Source organism: Phasianus colchicus, chromosome 16 (assembly GCF_987193195.1).
Source record: "Phasianus colchicus chromosome 16, bPhaCol1.hap1.1, whole genome shotgun sequence".
Taxonomy (NCBI): Eukaryota; Metazoa; Chordata; class Aves; order Galliformes; family Phasianidae; genus Phasianus; species Phasianus colchicus.
This window is the reverse complement of record NC_143451.1, coordinates 3,632,531-3,649,951: the sequence shown is the minus strand read 5'-3', so window position 1 is coordinate 3,649,951 and position 17,421 is coordinate 3,632,531. Positions and strand designations below refer to the sequence as shown.

General features: G+C 46.4%; 1 protein-coding gene across 7 annotated transcripts; it reads right to left on the bottom strand.

The window, feature by feature from the left end:
• Window positions 1-7: 7 nt before the first annotated feature.
• ANKS3 (ankyrin repeat and sterile alpha motif domain containing 3) lies at window positions 8-17,412 on the bottom strand. Of its 7 annotated transcripts, XM_090151833.1 has the most exons (19): window positions 17,346-17,378; window positions 14,899-15,169; window positions 14,170-14,279; window positions 13,849-14,024; window positions 13,173-13,371; window positions 12,836-12,957; window positions 12,323-12,404; window positions 11,535-11,670; window positions 11,082-11,240; window positions 9,777-9,902; window positions 8,484-8,599; window positions 7,501-7,668; window positions 6,877-7,001; window positions 6,484-6,625; window positions 5,740-5,912; window positions 4,499-4,584; window positions 3,534-3,617; window positions 2,949-3,043; window positions 8-2,739 (listed from the first exon to the last, which is right to left on the bottom strand). In XM_090151833.1, exons 4-18 carry the CDS (start codon window positions 14,016-14,018, stop codon window positions 2,961-2,963), a joined length of 1,971 nt encoding a protein of 656 aa, XP_090007959.1. In that variant the 5' UTR covers window positions 14,019-14,024; window positions 14,170-14,279; window positions 14,899-15,169; window positions 17,346-17,378; the 3' UTR covers window positions 8-2,739; window positions 2,949-2,960. The 7 variants fall into 7 exon arrangements, 6 of the variants coding, with proteins under 6 accessions (XP_090007959.1, XP_031451164.2, XP_031451163.2 ...); XM_031595304.2 differs by lacking the exon at window positions 14,899-15,169 and having other exon boundaries at window positions 17,346-17,412; XM_031595303.2 differs by lacking the exon at window positions 14,899-15,169 and having other exon boundaries at window positions 17,258-17,399.
• Between the last annotated feature and the right edge of the window lie 9 nt (window positions 17,413-17,421).

Sequence of the window (17,421 nt, the reverse complement as noted above, 5' to 3'; positions counted from 1 at the left end):
GCAGCAAAATAAATCAACATAATGATAGATAACCCAAAGAGCCACCTACAGCTCACAACAGCCCTGCTTGGCACAGAGCAAGGAGCTTTCCCTGGACAGGAGCTGGATTGCTGTCTGGCTCCTTCTCTGCCCTTTGCCACTCTCACAGCAGTGTGCAGCTGGATGCTGCTATGGGAGCTGATGCCAAGCTGCCTTGGGAAGAGAAAAGCAGGCTGTTCCAGGATGCAGGAACACAGGAATCCAAGAGCGTGCCCATATTGCTCCACTGCGCCCAGTCCAGAGCCCCAGAACACTTCGTGTTGAAACACAAAGCTTTAGTTGCAATCAGAGGTCTGACTGATGTTGCTCTAATTAAAACTTTCCATAACAGCTGCTAACTCTCTTTCCCACTCCTATTTGTAGCACAAGATCAGAGCTTGGCTGAGGTTTTGTGAGCTGTATTGGTGTGACTGTGCTCCCTAGAGTCCCAGGCAGGAGCCAGGCACAGGACAGTACCTCACCTTGAGCAGAAAATCCCAGCAAGGCTCAACATTTTTGAGCAGAGACAACTCTCCTTGTCACACAGCCAGGACACTGTGAGCATAAGAGTGCCATGCTTCATTACCTGTGTGCACTTGCTCCATAACCACCAGCCCATGGCTGCCCTCAGCCCATCTCCCCTGCTGGTGCTGCGAGGGCATCACCTCCAAGATGAACCAGACAGGGACTGGAAACCAGGGATAAAGCTGCCCCAGAAGCAGGCAGCATGCAGCCCCCTGGGGAAGAAAGCTGGAAGCACTGCATATTCCTGAAATTAATAGATTACTCATAGTCCCACAACTCCAGCTCCCTCCAGAGAAGCCCACACAGGAAGCACCAGAAACAGGTTTTCAGCTTTTATTGTTTTAGCTGAGTAACAAATGTTACTTAATACAGACAGCTTGACTTCAGGTAGCACCAGTCACCCTGCTGCTGGCACAGCTGCCCTTTCAGCACTGAATACTGAATTACTGTCCTTAATGGAACACTACTCTATAAAACCCCACTCCTGGTGATTCCCTTGGGGCACCTGGGCTCCTGCAGAACCCATCCCATGGGACTCCCTTCTTCTTTCACACTTAGTCTCTGGCCTACCCATACTCTGGACCAAGGAACAAAGGACAAGAGTTAAATGTGAGTAAGAATCAACACCCCAGCTGAGCACACTGCCACGCACATACAAGCTGCAGCACTGCACAGTGCAGGCTGTACCCATCTCTGTTCCCCCAGGTTGTCCCCAGGCAGCAAACTAGATGTCATCCCCACCAATGGGAAACTGGGCTCCAGCTTGTCTGAACAGCTGTGGGCAGCTGACCAGAAGTGACAAGCTCAAAGGATGGAGCTGAGATGGATTTTTGTACTTTTTCTGGCCCTTAATCAGAGGTGCTGAAAGAGCATGCAGTTTCTTCTCAAGGAATAGATGGAGACCATTACAGATTCATCAAGGCCATCAGTCAGACAGAAGATAATTCTCCCCCAAGACTCAGCAGTACACAGGAACAGTCGCTGCAGTTCTGGAAGCCACTTTACACCCATGTAGCAGTCACCAGTGCCCACGTGGACTCAATGATCTCCGGAGGTCCCTTCCAACCTCTACAATTTCATCATTCTGTGATTCTCTGCCCAACTCCAAGAGATCAGGCAGTCCCCCTTGGGAGGCAGCCTTTTCCCTACACCTTTTGTTTGCCCTATGAAACTACATCACACTGCCAAACAGAACATCTTGGCAGGCTTCTTTCCAAACACTGAAGCCTGAGAACTAAGAGCAGGCAGCAGCTAAGGACTGAAGCATGGCAGTGCAGCTACATTTGAGATGGGATTTCTTTTATCCATCTTAACCAACCAAGGCCTCAGTCCTAGTCCTGCCTGCCTTGGCACTCCGCTGCTTGCCAGAGGCAAAGCAGACCAAACAGTCTTGAGCTTTTCCTTCTCTCTCATGTCCTTCCAGGGACACATCTGCTTTGCAGCCACTGTCAGTGCTGGGATCCTGGCACCAGCAGACCTGACCACTGGAGTCTGCTGCTTGTAAATGCTTGCCACAAAGCATTTACCACAAAAAAGTTCTTTGGAAGTAAAGAACATGATCAAAATGAGCCCTGAAGGGGGCAAGAATCTGAACTGAACCAAGGCAGGCCAGCTGAAGGGGGCAGTTTTGAAGTACAGATCTGAGACAACAGCAGGGAAGATGTTCCAGCTAGACTTGGCTGCATGTGTTGCTCAGACATCACCAACCCTGCACACTTTACTCATCTCACAAGCCTGCACTCCTTACTGCCTCAGACACATTTTCTGTGTCAGCTCCTCAGCAACTACCACTCATCTGTTGGAGGCCTTGGGGAGGATAGGATGTGGAAAAGGATAATTAGTTGTTGGCTGTGGGCAGCTGTCAGCTCTAACACAACAGAGCCCTGAACAACAAAGGCTGCAGGAAGTTTAAGGCAGATAAATCCTTTGGGCTTCTTCTCTTAACTTGAACTTCTGGTACAAACAGCACAGCCCTGGGAACCTAGACAGGAACCAGGCCCAGAGAGCTGCTGTATCCTTGTCCTCTGCCATCCCTCATTCTCCTGGCACATTCTGATGGCCGAGATCTTTGTCCACACATCTGCCAGCTGTCACAACACTCTCCACAGAGCTGCGGCGCTGCCAGCACAGTCCTTGTGCTCATTCTCCCAGGCACGCTCAGATTCCGGGTGGAACAGTCACCCGACGTCAGTATTCCTGCAGGCACCAGGAAAAACAGCACAGTTACCCTTTCAGTGGAGCACAGAGACAACAGATTTTCCAAATGAAAATCCCAGTCAAAGGCTATGACAAGCACTGGGCAGATGCAGAAGACAGCTGCTACTTGCTATAAGGAACAATGGAACAATGCCCCCTCAATCCCACAGCCCCACAGCCCTCCGTGGCTGCCATTAGTTCCCACTCACCATCGTGCTTTGTTATGGCTCTAGCCAGCTCTGCGCACCCTGCCCTGGGGCCTGGAGCCTTTGGAGGTTTTGAGTTACCATCTGCAGAGCTTTTCCTGAGGGCAAACCAAAAGGAAAAAGTCATTATAAGCTGCACATAAATCATTACAAGCCTGCAAGTGGTCAAGAATAGTCTGCAGACTGCTATCCTGCCTTTACCCTTGCAGCTTTCAGGGCTCTGAAACAAGAATGTGAAACAAGAATGTGCCTGTTGCTGGGACAAGCTCCTGTCTTCAGGACACAGGATTTCAAAAACCCTGCACCAGCAGCTCTGATTACTGATTTGTAGGAGAGAAATGGGTTTTGCATTCCCTTTTCTTAGATCAGACCTGTCAGAAGAGGATGAGGCAGAGCTCAACATCTACAATGAGAATTAAGTGCAAGAAAATTCCAGTGACAGCTTTATAGCTAGGAGACTTCCCAGGATGAGAGGGGGTTACTAGGTCCCCCCAACCCACATCTCTGTGAAATAATCAAAACATTGCCCTGCCACACCTCCCTCCTCCAGCAGTCACTCCATGAGAGCAGAGTCTACCCCCCCCTTACCCATTTCTCCCACACATTTCTCGAGGACAGCTGACAGCTCAGGCAAGCTCAGAGACTTCAAGGACAGTGGCCATCCTCCCTGTGCTGTAAGAAAGGAACCACACATTTGTCAGCAAGCCTGTTCTCTGCAACAGACAAGGGTTTGGTGCTGCTGGGAAGTGTGTACACCAAAGTTGTTTCAGTTATGGGTTGAGTCACAGATGAAGAGAGATGGAATTTCTTGTGACAGAAATTAAGTATTTGTTTTCAAGCAGCTCTACCCACTTATGATTTTTTTTTCCCCCCAGAGTACTGGTTAGATCACAAAGAAAGATCTCAAAGATTAACTGTGGTGGACTGAAATCATCATCTCTGTAAATATCACTTTTACCACCCAAGCAGCAAAGGACACTGTATCTAGGACAGCATGACTGTTTGCTGGCTCCCTGTGGTAAGGAGCTGCTGGGCCAACCCTGTCCAGCCACATATAGCAGTTTGTCTCAGTACATAAGCAGCACAATTCCCCAGACCTCATCAGAAAACCAACAACCATTCATCTCTTTGGATTCAGACCCTGTTCTAGTGCACACTGCTGTAACACACCTGAGAGGCCCACATTACAGAGCAGGAAGGGGAAGCATACAGGCACAGACTCCACTGAATGCCTGTGCTACAGCTTTGCATTTTTAGCCAGAAACACCCGCCAGGCCCTAGAGCTTCCCACTTGCAAACGATCAGAGCCTCAGGGAAATTCTGCTGCAGTGAAAGTCTTAGATGCCTTAGAGGCAAGACCTTTATGCTTAAGTGTAGGTGTTTAACTGCTCATCTGTTCCCATACTACATCCAGTGTCACACTTTAGCAATAAAAGACAAGCATACAGCCTGCACTGGACTCTCCCACTGTATACTCACCCCCTGCACCTGTTTACCCACCCTGCACCCATTTTAGTTTAGAAACTCTTCCATTCCCAGCACTTAAATCTCACCAGTTCCCAGCTGCCCCTTTGTGTCCAGCACTCTGCCAGCTGCCTGCTCTTGTGTTAGCCGGGAGGACAGCTCTGCTTGACAGGATCTGCCAAACAAGACAAATAGAAGTATGTTAGAAGTGCACAGGGTGCTTTCTGGAACAGCATGCTGGTCTGTGCCCTCCTACATCCTGCAAGTACCTGCTTGGGATGCCGAGGGACCACATCTAACGCCCTGGGTTACAAACTGCTCCTTGTTCCTTCCCAGGAAGAGGAAGACGTGCCCCAGACAAAGCTCAGGGCGCTCTCCACTGTGCCCCATCTCCACAGCAATCTCTGCCCCTGTCCACAGAGGAGCTGCGGGGGGAGAAGAGAAGGAGGGGGCGGAGTGAGCAGGAGAAAGCCTAAGCCAGGGGCATCTGGTTTATATGAGAATCAAGCCCAGTCCAATGTTCCTAGCAGACAAATGAAGCTACCTCAGGACAGGCATCGGGGGCACATGTAACATTTTGATGGATGTCACACCATCAGTTCAAACAGTGCAGCCTCAGCTCCTCACAGGGAAGAGTACTCTGGGAATATCATCTGCTGTCCTTTGGAAACCAAACCAATCCCTGGCTGACCCCACTCCCCTTTTGGCTAGGAACTATAGCAGCAGGACCATGATCACATTCAGTAATCTCAGTCCTACCAGCCAACAGACCAGAGCCCATGACAGACCAGGAGTTCAGCTTGGGCCAGGAGAAAAGCACCAGAGAGGCAGCAAAGGATATATTACAAGGAAGGGAAAGATGGAACTCAAAAGGCAGTGGGCAAGAACGAGGCAGGCTTTTCTGTCAGGCATCAGAGGTAGGATGTTGAAAGCCCTCTAATACTATTTGGAAGTCAGAAACTCTTTCTTGCATTCATGCAATCACCAAAGTACACCCTGGTAATTAGGTTTCATGTAAGCACAAATAAACTACTTAAGCCTTTGGTTTCAAAAGTGAAGGTGCTCAGCTCCTTTGAGCTGGTACAGAAGCACTCAGCATCTCTGAAAGGCTAGAACATTCATAATCCACACATCTGACTAAGGGTTGATAGCCATTCAGATTTCCACTAGAGAAAGTGAAAGAGGATCCAGAAAGGGTTCAGATGCCTAGTGAGCTCTCCAGCCTCACACTAGCAGTTACCTCTAAGAGTGCCAATGTCTGACACCTCAGCATTACCCAAATTCCCACTTTCTCCATTAGCTTCAGTACCATTTTCTGGGAGCAACTTACTTGATCTGGTCCAGCAAGACCCCAGCATCCTTGGTGACAGTCTGAGCCTCTCGGAGCTGGCACTGGACAGCATTCCAGGTCTCATCTCTCTCCATCAGACAGCTTTCTGCCACTGCACGCAGTTTCTGCTCTTGGCATACCTGGCCCTTCATCACCTCCACCTCTTCACACCTCTACAGCAAGGCAGAAAGGAACAGATGACTAGGCTGCAAGTACAGTACATCACTATTAAACACACTTGCTCTGACATCTCTATTGGATAGGGTCCCTATAAAAAGTTTGCCAAAACCAATAGAAAGGAAGCTGTCCCACTGTTCATACACTACAGATTCTATCCAAAGACCAACTCAAGGTTACAAGTTCCTCTTGCTCTCTATTTCCAAAGATATTCAGTTGATCCAATTTTCTATACTGGGATAAGCCTATCTGCTACTGACTGCCCAACTTCACATAGAGCAATAAAAGCAAGTAATTCAATTCCATTCACCTTTTCACCTCTCCTCCTCTCTGCTTTTAGTTCTCAAGCAGAAGGGAAACAGATGAAGAGACTTTGCAAGCATGAAGCAGAGATAAAAGGAGTGAATAATTTGTTCTTACGGGTTATGGTCAGTAGACAACAGATATGGAGTAGATCAGTTATTTGTTCCTTCAACCCACTCCATTAGAGGTAAAACATAGAAATACATTGCTGAACATTCACTAGAGCATAACATGCCATTGAACATCTCACAGCAGACTTCTTACCTTGTGCAGCTGAATGGCCAGTTCCTGCATCTCAGCTTCCAGCCGATCTGCATAGGCCAGCTCCAGGGCATCACTGGGTGGCCGAGCATTGCTGTGCCATCGGGCAATAGCTGAAGTCATCTTCCTCTTGGGTCCAAACAGGCTGGTGGAAGAAAGGCAAATTCAGGGGGCAAACACTGTACCACCTGTGCCCGGGATGGCAGGAGGACCTCTGCAACCTCCTGCCTCCTTCCAACACCTCCAACAAGAAACTTGCTGCAGCCAAGAACTAAGGGATATCAGATTTGTGTGGGAGGCTGCCTAATTAGAGAAACACTCACCAGCTAAGCTTTTTTGACCAGGTCGCATGTGTGCCTGGCTTTAGGCAGAAAGAACTACCTTACAGACACTCACGTGATGCCAATTTCCTTCAGATCACTCTCTGTGAGGGTGAGGAAGATGCGGAGGTCAACATCTTGCTCTTCAAACACTTGCAGGTACTTCAGGCACCCAATTTGCTCAAGGAATGTTGCAAGGTCCTGCAGCACAAACAAAAACTATTTCTACCATCACATACAAAACCATAACCACTCCCCTTATCAGCAGCAACATGAGGAAGATGTTGCTATGTCTTCCTAAGTTCCAGCAACAATCTCGACTTTCCCTTATTAACTGCCCTTCTTTATAATCACAGAACACAAGAGGACCGGCCTGCACACTGCAGTTATTCTTGTAACAAGTGCAGAGAAAACAGATCAATCAACACTTGCCTTAGGCCCCATAACAGCCCCAATGAAATCTGGAATACTTCTCCAAGCAATAACAACATCTAAACTGGCAGCTTTTCACACCAGAAATCGCTCTTTCACAAGCATTTATACCTGGACGGTCATTTGGCATCAAAAAGATCTTGGTGTCAGCTTCCCCCTCTTATCTGAGGCCAGGAAAGCAGCTTGGATAGCCTCAAAGAAACCCCTCAGTCTTGACACAGCGATGTGATCTGCATTACTTCAGACACAGCTTTCTGTCCTTAGTTACCTGGGGTCCTGTATAGGCAGGGGGCTCAGGAAAGATGAGGTGCTGATTAGAAGCTCCAGCCTTCCCTGGGCAGTGGCTCCACTGACCATCACTGTTGCTGTAGCGGTTCTTGACCTTGAAGCTTTTGGCTTGTTTCCTACTAGGAGGACTGCCTGCATGGTCAGAATCCTGAAGAAAAAACAGGAAACAAGGTGAAGGATGGTCATGCAGAGGTACCAGGATCACAATGTCTAACAAGCACAGTACAAGGCTTCGAATCCAGGCAGTGGTCTACAAACACAAGCAATAAAAGCTAAGAAAAGACATTATCAGAAAGGGTTGAGTCAAATCACCGTCAAGATGGCAGCTTGTTACAGTATGACCACCTGTAACAGTGACAGGCCCCTACAATGCCAGACTATGAAGTAGCACGCTGCGGCAAAGAACAGCAGTGAATCCTCCCTGAACCACTACAAAATGCTCTGAGCTTCCATTGGTGAGAAGCACAACAGAGAGGAGAGCACAACAGTGACTCTTCTCTACACCAGCCCAGAGCTGGCTTTATAGAAAGAGCTGTGACTTGAACCACAGAATAACTGCCACCTCTTCTTCCCCTTTCATATTTCAGAATCAACAACAACACTGTTGTGCTTCTCTAGACCTTACAGAATTGCTTGATCTCACCAAGCTAAAGGACTGACACACTTCTAGTAAGGGACAGACACCCTTTACAGACTGCTAACCAGATGGCATTCAAGAAAATGTTCAGAAGCAAGAGAGAGATTAGAAAAATACTGACCCACCATCAACAACCTATGCTCTCGATATCTGGCTACTAGATCAAACAAGCCAATCCCCAAGTAGGGAAGCTTGTTTTCCTGTCCCAGTATACCAGCCATCCTCACTCAGCCCAGTGCTACATCCTCCTGTGGAGGTAGCAGGCTGTGGAAGGGTGACAGCACAGGCCAAGCCAAAGGTAGACAAAGAAAAATGCACAACCTCACCTCATTGCTTTCCAAGGAGCCCTCACTGCTGACCCCTAGGGCTTTAGTCAGGCATTCACTGCTGCTGCTGCTGCTCCTGATGGCTGCTAAGTTGTTGGTGAAGAAAACATTATCCTCTGGAAAGGAACAAGGGAAAAACCTTCAGGTTGCACTTCATTACATTCAGGGCTATATTGCCACACAACAACTAGTGAGATCTGCTGGGCGATATAATAGAAACCTTGCTCTGGGTTTCCTCTTCACATGCAATATTCATGATACAAAATGATTCCGAGACAATATCTCAAGTCTGATCCCAAGCACTAGAATTTCTCTAAGCCAGTTTAAGCACCACAGAGAGCAGGAAGGCCAGGTGTGGATGTTTCTGAGTCTCTTGATGACTGAGTGGAAAGGTGGCTCATTATCATTAAGACTACACTCCCCATTACTAAAATCCAGGAAAGGTCTTTCCCTGAGCACAGAGCCAACATAGTGCCATGTTATCCTCTGCCAATTTAGGAACTGTCCATAACACCCTTCATTGTATTGTTTTACAGGAAAAGAGAATGGTTGAGTTTGGAAGGGACTTCTTGAGGCTGCACTGTTCAAAATCACACTGAAGCCAATTTGAACCATGTAGAGGAGCATATATAAGGACAGAGACTCCACAACTCCTCTGGGTACTCTGCTCCAGTCTCAGACACTCACACAGTAAGAAAACATTTTCTTAAATTCAGAGGGAAACTCCTATTTCAGCCTGTGCTTATCATCCCCCCATTCCATCACTGGATCGGAATGAGAAGTGTCTGGCTCCTCCATTCATATATTCGTACATTCTGATATTCCCACAGAACCTTCTCTTCTTTACACTAAACCATCTTGACTCACTTGAGCATTTTCTTGTGAGGGAGATACTTCAACCTTCAACATCTTAGTGGCCTTTTGCTGGATTCTGATTCTTTTTCACTCAGGGATAGTCTTCCTTGCTCCAGACCTCACCCTGCTCCGGACTTAAGGTTTTGAGAGCTTACTACTAAAGACAAAGGTAAAGCCAGCATTCAGAACCTCGCTTCTCTTCCTTTCTGTCCTCATACTGGGGCATCTCACTCTGCTTGGAGAGTCAAGCAACTTCTCTCTGGCCACTGATACAGTAGTGTGACAATAGAGACTAAGGCCAGAGGTGAAGATCCAGTGACCACTGCTTCCTAACAGTCTAAGGACATTGGAAAGCAAAGATGGAAGCCACAGGTCTGGTCTCACCACCCAGCTGTGCACTGCAAGTCACATTTTTTTTTTTCTAAAATAGTGACTTACCCCTGCTGCTGCTGCTCTCCACATCTTGCTCATTAATTGGAGAGGTAACATCCCGGTTCCGGATATCATCAGCTTCACAGCTGCCATCATCACTGAAGGTAACATAACCCTGAGGCAAGACTTGCTCTGTGTGCAAGAGGAGGGGAGAACAGAGTAATTAAGATGCAAGTTACCAGGGAGGTTCCAGCAGAAAGCACAGTAGCTCATGTATTTGAAAATAATCAGAAGACTGTTGTTTCAACTAGCAGAAGCCATTTTTAAAAAGCACACAAAAAGTGGAAAATGCATACTGTTCTGCTCACAAAATACCAGAATTGTTTCTGACAGGTTTCTGGCAATACTAAAGTATCTGCAGGCAAGCCAGTAGTCATATACAGAAAGAGTTGAACTCACCTAGCTGGTAAAGGGGCTCACTGACTATACAGCAACCCTTCTCAGGAAGCAGCCAAGGACCAAGAGAAGCTCTCCTCTCTGTGACTGGCCCCTATATGAACTCAGGGGTTCCACCCTACCCTGGGCCCACCCTCTTGGGTGGCATGGGAAGTACAGGTGCAACCAATTTGCCTGTGCTCTCTGGGCCAGCTACACCCCTTCACCAGCTCCTCATGACCTAACACTCCCCCAGATACACATCTACAGTCTTCCCTACATCAAATCAGCTGTACTTTATTTACATGGCAGCACTGATGAAAAGGAAAGAGCTGAAATAGACTCAGCAGAAATACACCTTACTTATAGAGCAGCTTTCAGCAGTTCTTCTCACATCCCCACTACTAAAGCAAAAAAAACATTTGTTTAAGAAAGCAAGATACCAACTATGCCTCACCTCTAGCTAAGCAAAGCTAACTTCTCTGCACCTGTGATAATACCCCAGTAGCATCCCACTCATTTCAAGAGCAATTGCTTTGATACCTACTGCACCATGGACAGCGATTGTATCTATGTTAAGAGAATGAACTAAGCTTTGAATATGCTCTTAAATTCCTATTTTTTTTTTTAATAAATAATATTTCAAGCATGTATGAAGACAAAGCAGAGGGGTCTGGAAACAGCAAGTTGACTCATTATCAAGGAGTGCTTGTCCTGCATATAGCATCCCACTCATCAATATCCAGCTTGGACAAATGCATTCAGTGGGTTTCATTTTGTTGTTGCATAACCTTGTATGAGGGAGTTCACCATTTTTGTTTCTGTATAAGCCATGCATGAAAAACTCTAATGAAAAGATATTGTTGGCACAGAAATAGCTGTAAAGCACTTAAGAAATCACACATGACTCTCAGCTAGGCTTCTAACTATTCTTACCATAGCGAGACTGCTTCTTTCCTCCAATTCCAACTGCTGTTATCTTAGCCAAAGCCTGGGGTCCATCATGGATGCTGGGACCCTTGGTCCTACGAACAGGTCTCTGTCTCTGGGGAGCAGAGCACGATTCATCTGAGGAGCTCAGCTCTTCGTATTTTCCTGTGGTCCAATGAGAGATTGTTAACAGCTTGGTAATTTATGTACCGACTTACTACTGATCCTACAAGAGCAACAGAAAAAGAAAATGTTGTAAGACAGGAGAGAATTTAACTAGGTCAGGAAGGGGCAAGTAAACCATAATAAAAAGTGCTGGATCTCTGCCTCTTACATCCTCACAAGCACTGAAAATTCCAGGTCAGAGCAGCTAGTTTTACCCATATATACATAATGCCACACTGATCAAGCACCTATCTTCAGGTTCTATCTTAAAACAAGCAAACTAAAACCTGTTACCTGGACCCCTGCAGAAGACCTTGGGCACTGGAGCTGCATGCAAGTCTATCAACCCCACAATCTTTGTATGTCCATACTTCATAGCCAGCGTCCGCGCTGTGGCTCCAGTGTTATCTCTGGCATCTACTTTCACCCCCTATAGGAAAACAGGCATTTGAAAAGCTTATAGCAGGTACTATGAAATAAGATATTCAAGACAAACTGTCTTAGTTTATCAAACCTATCAGAAATACAGGCTCACCTTTGATAGTTCAAGCTCCACTAATAAATACCTTTGTTGCCTTTCTAATCATTTGGTCTCAACAATCCCCAAATGCCAAGTAGCTTACTTATACAGCTCTTGTGCATTGCCAGAGGGAGCTAGCTGGTTTTTATCTGAATGCTTTGCATTGCTGCCTCCTTCTGGAAGTAAGCTGGACCATTAAATGAGATATTAAAAACTAATTGTTTGATACTAAGACACATGAATGCCAATAAGCTTCAGGTCCACTAGCCCAAGCACATAACCTTGTGAACACAGCACAGAGATTACTGAATTAGCTGCTTCCTGATTGAGCCAGGATTCAGTCACATCAGATAGACCTTATTCCTGCTTGGGAAAGGCAAGCATTGTACAATTAGAGTACTAGCCTTCAGAAAACAGATGCTTTCAGAAATCTGGGGCTTCAGATCAGAGATGATGGTCAAAAATCAAATAACACCGAAAAGATGGATATTAGCCTTGTCCTACTTCCTCTTTGAGGGTCAGAACCACAGATTTTCATTTAGAGACCTGTCCGGACACTCACATGATTGAGAAGGTACTGAACAATTATTTCATGGCCAGAAGCAGCTGCTTCCATCAGAGGAGTATATCCATACACAGGCTCCCTAGAGAGGAAAACACACACAAGAGCTAAAATAATCAAAGAGAAAACATGCTGCATTGTTGACATACAGTAATTGGCTTCACCTTTATCTGGTCACAAACTGTGTGATATGTTGGCCATTCTACTGAATTCTGGTCTCTCAATAAATACAGCAAACATTACTCTGTACAGAAACAGGCTATTCCTCCAGCTGCACTCCTGCCTCTCAGTTACAGAACCCCAGGACCTAGCAAAGCAAGAACATCTTGCTGTTCTTAGGCAATTTAATGTGCATAAACATACCAGCAGATCTCAAGCCACAGGAATTCACCACACACTTCAAAAATGAGTTCAGAAGGTGCTGTGCCTGTTTTCTTTCAGTTTATCCCATAGTTAAGCCAGCAGTAAATCTAATCTCTCTAGATAGAAATTAAGCAACAGATTCCTCCTTACTTGCAGTCAGCATTCGCCCCGTTGTCGAGTAAGAACTTGACCATCTGCTGATGTCCAGCACTGGTACAGTGAAATAAGGCAGTCCAACCATGAATATCTTTCATCTCCAGCTCTGCGCCTTGCTTCAAGAGAACAGAGAATGTTCTTTACTGCATCCCCTCTGCTGGGTCTCTTAGCCACTGCCCCTCTGTGCTGTGATACCAAGAGAGTTTAAATCCCTGTCAGGAAGCTGGACTCAACAGAACAAATAACACAGTGGTTGCAGCTGATGAAGAAGCCTACTCTGTGCATTTAAATCACATAGCGTGGCTTTACCTATTTCTTACAGAATACACACCTGGAGAAGGAAGTAAGCAACGCTTTCATTTCCACAGCTGGAGGCTAACATGAGCGGTGTCTGTCCTTCTGGAGTTGGGATGTTCACATTCACTCCTGCCTCCAGCAGCAGGTGCACAATGGTGTCATGGCCAATGTAGGAAGCATACATCAATGGAGTCCAGCCACCACAATTCTTCTTATTTAAATCCACATCTCCACTAAATAACAAAAAAAAAAAAATTCAGCTAAATTACTAGCCTGGACCTTGCAGTAAGTACCCGTAGTCTCTGCTACCACCACTGTATTGAAAGAAGGCATAAAAATAAATAACCCAGCACTGAAGCCTGCATGGGAATTCCTGCCAGCTCTGGAAGCTTCCATCAAATCACCGAGAGCTTTTAATCAGCAGCCTAGACCCTTCTGGGTCAAGATTCTGCTTCTTGCACAGCAGAATCACAGAATGGCCTGGGTTGAAAAGAACCACAATGATCACCCAGTTCCAACCCCCTGCTATGTGCAGGTCACCAACCACTAGACCAGGCTGCCCAGAGCCACATCCAGCCTGGCCTTGAATGCCTCCAGGGATGGGGCACCTACAAACTCCTTGGGCAACCTGTTCCAGTGCATAGAAAAACAGAGAAAAACCTTAAGTCACGGAGAACAATTGAACTGTGCCCTCTCCAACCAATCCTTACCACTGAATACACTCCTGCACCACTTCATACTGGCCAATGGAAGAGGCTGTGTGCAAATCCAGGGGAACATCCAGCTCTTCCCGACACAGCAGCTGACCCACCCCATGCCACATGGACAGACTGCGGCTCAGCAGCTCCGACTCACTGGCTTCATCACTCAGCTCTGACATTCTGCCCTGAGCAAACAAAGCAAAGCAGAGCTTTAGATGGTTGATCTGTCTTCAACAGAATCCCACATCACCTCTCAGCTCTGCAGCTCTAAGGTTGCCCCAGACTTGGAAGGTGAGGTCAGCTCAGAGGCACAGAGTCTCAATTTCCTACCTTTACTTCGATCCCCTCCTTATCCTGATGTGGTCTGAAGAATTAAGGCTTGTCAGGGAGTTTTGGTGGCAGCCCTTTCTTGCAGAAGTAGACTCTGGGATTTGAATACACTGGAAAAGAAAAACCAGTAATGCTAAAAACATCTTTCAAATCACATTTTAAGACTTCAGAAAGCCTGGCTTCATCTTCTCCATTTTAATCAGAATATGCCTAGGGCAGCTTTGGGTAGTTACATGAAGAGAAGACACTAAACTTCTACTTAAGTGCTGATGGCACACTTAGTGCTGCACAAAAGAATGTCATTCTTGGTCTGCACATTTCATAATTCACAAAGAGAATTAAGAATCTGTGTCAGGAGAAGTCCTAAAAACACCTGACCTTTAGCACAGCCTAATCTAAGATTTAGCCATTAATAACAACTGCCTGCTGCTCTCAAAATTATTTACCACCACCTGAACAGGGTGCACACTTCATTATGTCAGATTGTAAGCAGATTGTTTCTGCTATCCATCATTTCTGCAGCAGCCCAGTCCCATCTCTGTGAATCCTGGAAATTGCTGAAGTGTTTTGAGCAGCAGTGCACCTGCCCCATTGCTATCTGAGCACATCCACATTCTGCAGACAATAACTTAATTACAAACCTAACACAATTTCAGGGCTGTCTGAAAGGTTTATTTTCCATCCATAGCCTTGGGGAACAATTGTTTATTAATCATTTTAACTACTCACAGGAGAGCTTTCTTGTTTGGCACTTCATAAAAAGCTCTTTAACACAAATGCATCCATCATCTGAGGTCTTCAGCTGTGGTTTTAGGCTACATCTGCATCAACTCAAGGAGAAGTGCTTTCTCAACATTTCAGTCTTGTTGCCTCCCATGCAGCACTTCTGGGGTTTGATGGATTCCACCACATATTACAGAGGGAAACAAGCTAACAGAGACATTTTTTCTTCCTGATAACTTCTTGCCAGTTTAACTCCTCAGACTGATTCATACAGGGGCTATACAAACATCACATTTGGCACAATTAATAACAAAGGAGAGATAACATAATAAGCTTTTCAGTTTTGATTGTCTCAGGTGTAACATTAGAAAGCAAACATGATTTGAAAAGAATCGAGACTCTCCTGCAAGTACCAGCCAGCCCCTCTTCTGACAGCATAAACAAAAGTCCTTTAACTCCTACCTCTTCACTTCCCATCTGATTTTTAACTCCCACACCTTGCTTCCTTACCCTCTCAACCCCCTCATTAATTTCTTAGGGCCACAGAAGAACCATCCTCTTTTCCTAATCAGTATGTATTAGTAATAATTCCTTCCTCGAGGTATCTTTACAAACACCTGTTTCATTTAGTGACACCAATTCCTATGTATCACACTGGCAGGGCATAAGCCTCATGCAGGAATATACAGGACTGAAGACAAAGGAAGAACTGAACATTCTGAACACCTCCAGAACAAAACACAGAGGTATGAAGGGATATAAGTGGATTCTAAGCAGAAGTAGGATTGTTTCTCATTGCAGCTGCCTAATCTTCTGGTAGAAGACAGAAAAGCATGTTCACAACTGGTAAGAAGAGAAAATTCATGATAATTTTTATCTGAATGTGCATTTACAAACTAAGCTTGCTGCTTTCTCTGCAGATCACCTTCTAAATTGGTAGAGACCAAACAACAATACTTTTTATGGTTAACATATCCAGAATCTGCCTCATGTCAGGTGCAAATTACAAACATAACCTTGGCAAGCTGTCAAGGAGCAATGCTGACACGACAGAAAAGTTATGCTCAAAGCCAAACTCCAGAATATTCAAGACTCAAATCCATTCCTACCAGTCCAACTCTGCTCTAATCACCTACAGTTTAGAGTTTAAAACAAATGAAGGTTTCACTCCACACTAACCTGCAGCACAATGTCAACTGAGCATAAACGTGAGAGAATACAAAGAACTAGTGAACAGAACCCTGAGAACAACAGAAGCAATCAGAGCCCTAAAGATTAGAAAGAAAAGACTGACCGAGGGTGTCTGGTCTAAAGAAAATAAGTCTGGGGACACATTAAGAACTCTCAAGCACATAAATGGCTGCTGCAAATAGAAAGAGGTCAGATGTAACCTGCTTCCTGTGGCCACAAGGGATAAGTCAAGATGTAATATGCTTAAATGGTAGCACAGAAGACTTAGACCAAGATACATAGGAATTCCTATATAGTTAAAAATAGATTGTAACAATCAGAAAGGTCAATGCAGTAGAAGAGCAAGAGGAGAGTAGTAACAAAAGGACCAGCACAAATGGAACAATGCTACAAAAGAAAAGGAGAAGAGCTCACCCACCTGCAAAGATGCAGGCTCACAGGGAGAAGTCCACAAGGGAGAGATCTCCAACTAGAGATCCTTCCCTAGTGGCAGTCAACCCTTAAATGAAGCGTAACAGCCCTCCACCCCTTCCAGTCTCACAGCTGAAATGCCTCCACCTGTGCTCCCAGAGCTGACCAGGTCCTTTCCCCAGGTGCTCAATGAGTGGTTCAGGCCATGACTCAACAGTTCCCATACACTTGGAACAAGAAGTACTTGGATGGGTTACCACTAAAGATCTGATGGTTAAAAATAAGCTAGATGTCACATCCCATCTGCAACACTAGATCAACACCTGAGGAACATTTACAGTCTCTTCTCACATTATGGCACAGCAATTCACTTGACATCCATTAGAAGCCTTCCTCAGCCCCAAGAGCCAGGCTTCTTATTTCAGCACATCACCACCTGTGGACTCACCAAGATCAGAACCCCGCTGCGCTGAGCCTCAGAGCAGGCAGCCACCCCACGCTGCCCTGCCCTCAGGGTGCAGAGGAGAAAACCAGAACGCAGGAAGAAAGAAAGAAACGATAAGAACCGTCATGAAATCTACGGCGACCAGCACCTTAGCCTCCCTTCTGGAAGGATAACCCCAAGAAGTAACGCCAGAGAAAAGAGCTACAAGCGCAGCGTTAAAACCTCAGGGGCTTTCAGGCCCCAGGGGGGCAGGCCGGGCCTACACCCACCGCGGGTCGGCACGGCGGGGCGGAACGCTGTGACCGCTGCGGGACCCACCGAGGCTCCAGGCGGCGCAGGGCTGGTTGAGCAGGCCGCTACAGACAGCCGGGCCCCGCGCGGTGATACAACGCGCCGCGCTCCTCACCTGCACGCCCGGTGAGCTCCGCTCCCGGAAGTGCGCGCAAAGAATACTGGGAACTTCCGTCCCCGTCGCCCACTAG

Bases quoted from the DNA above. Each gene is read 5' to 3' on its own strand.
- ANKS3 (XM_031595304.2), bottom strand. From the start codon at position 14,018: ATGTCAGAGCTGAGTGATGAAGCCAGTGAGTCGGAGCTGCTGAGCCGC. The intron at 11,671-12,322 runs GTGAGTGTCCGG...GTTTTCCTATAG, and splicing joins TTCAGTACCTTCTCAATCAT to GGGGTGAAAGTAGATGCCAG. The intron at 9,903-11,081 runs GTAAGAATAGTT...TCTTGCACACAG, and splicing joins AAAGAAGCAGTCTCGCTATG to AGCAAGTCTTGCCTCAGGGT.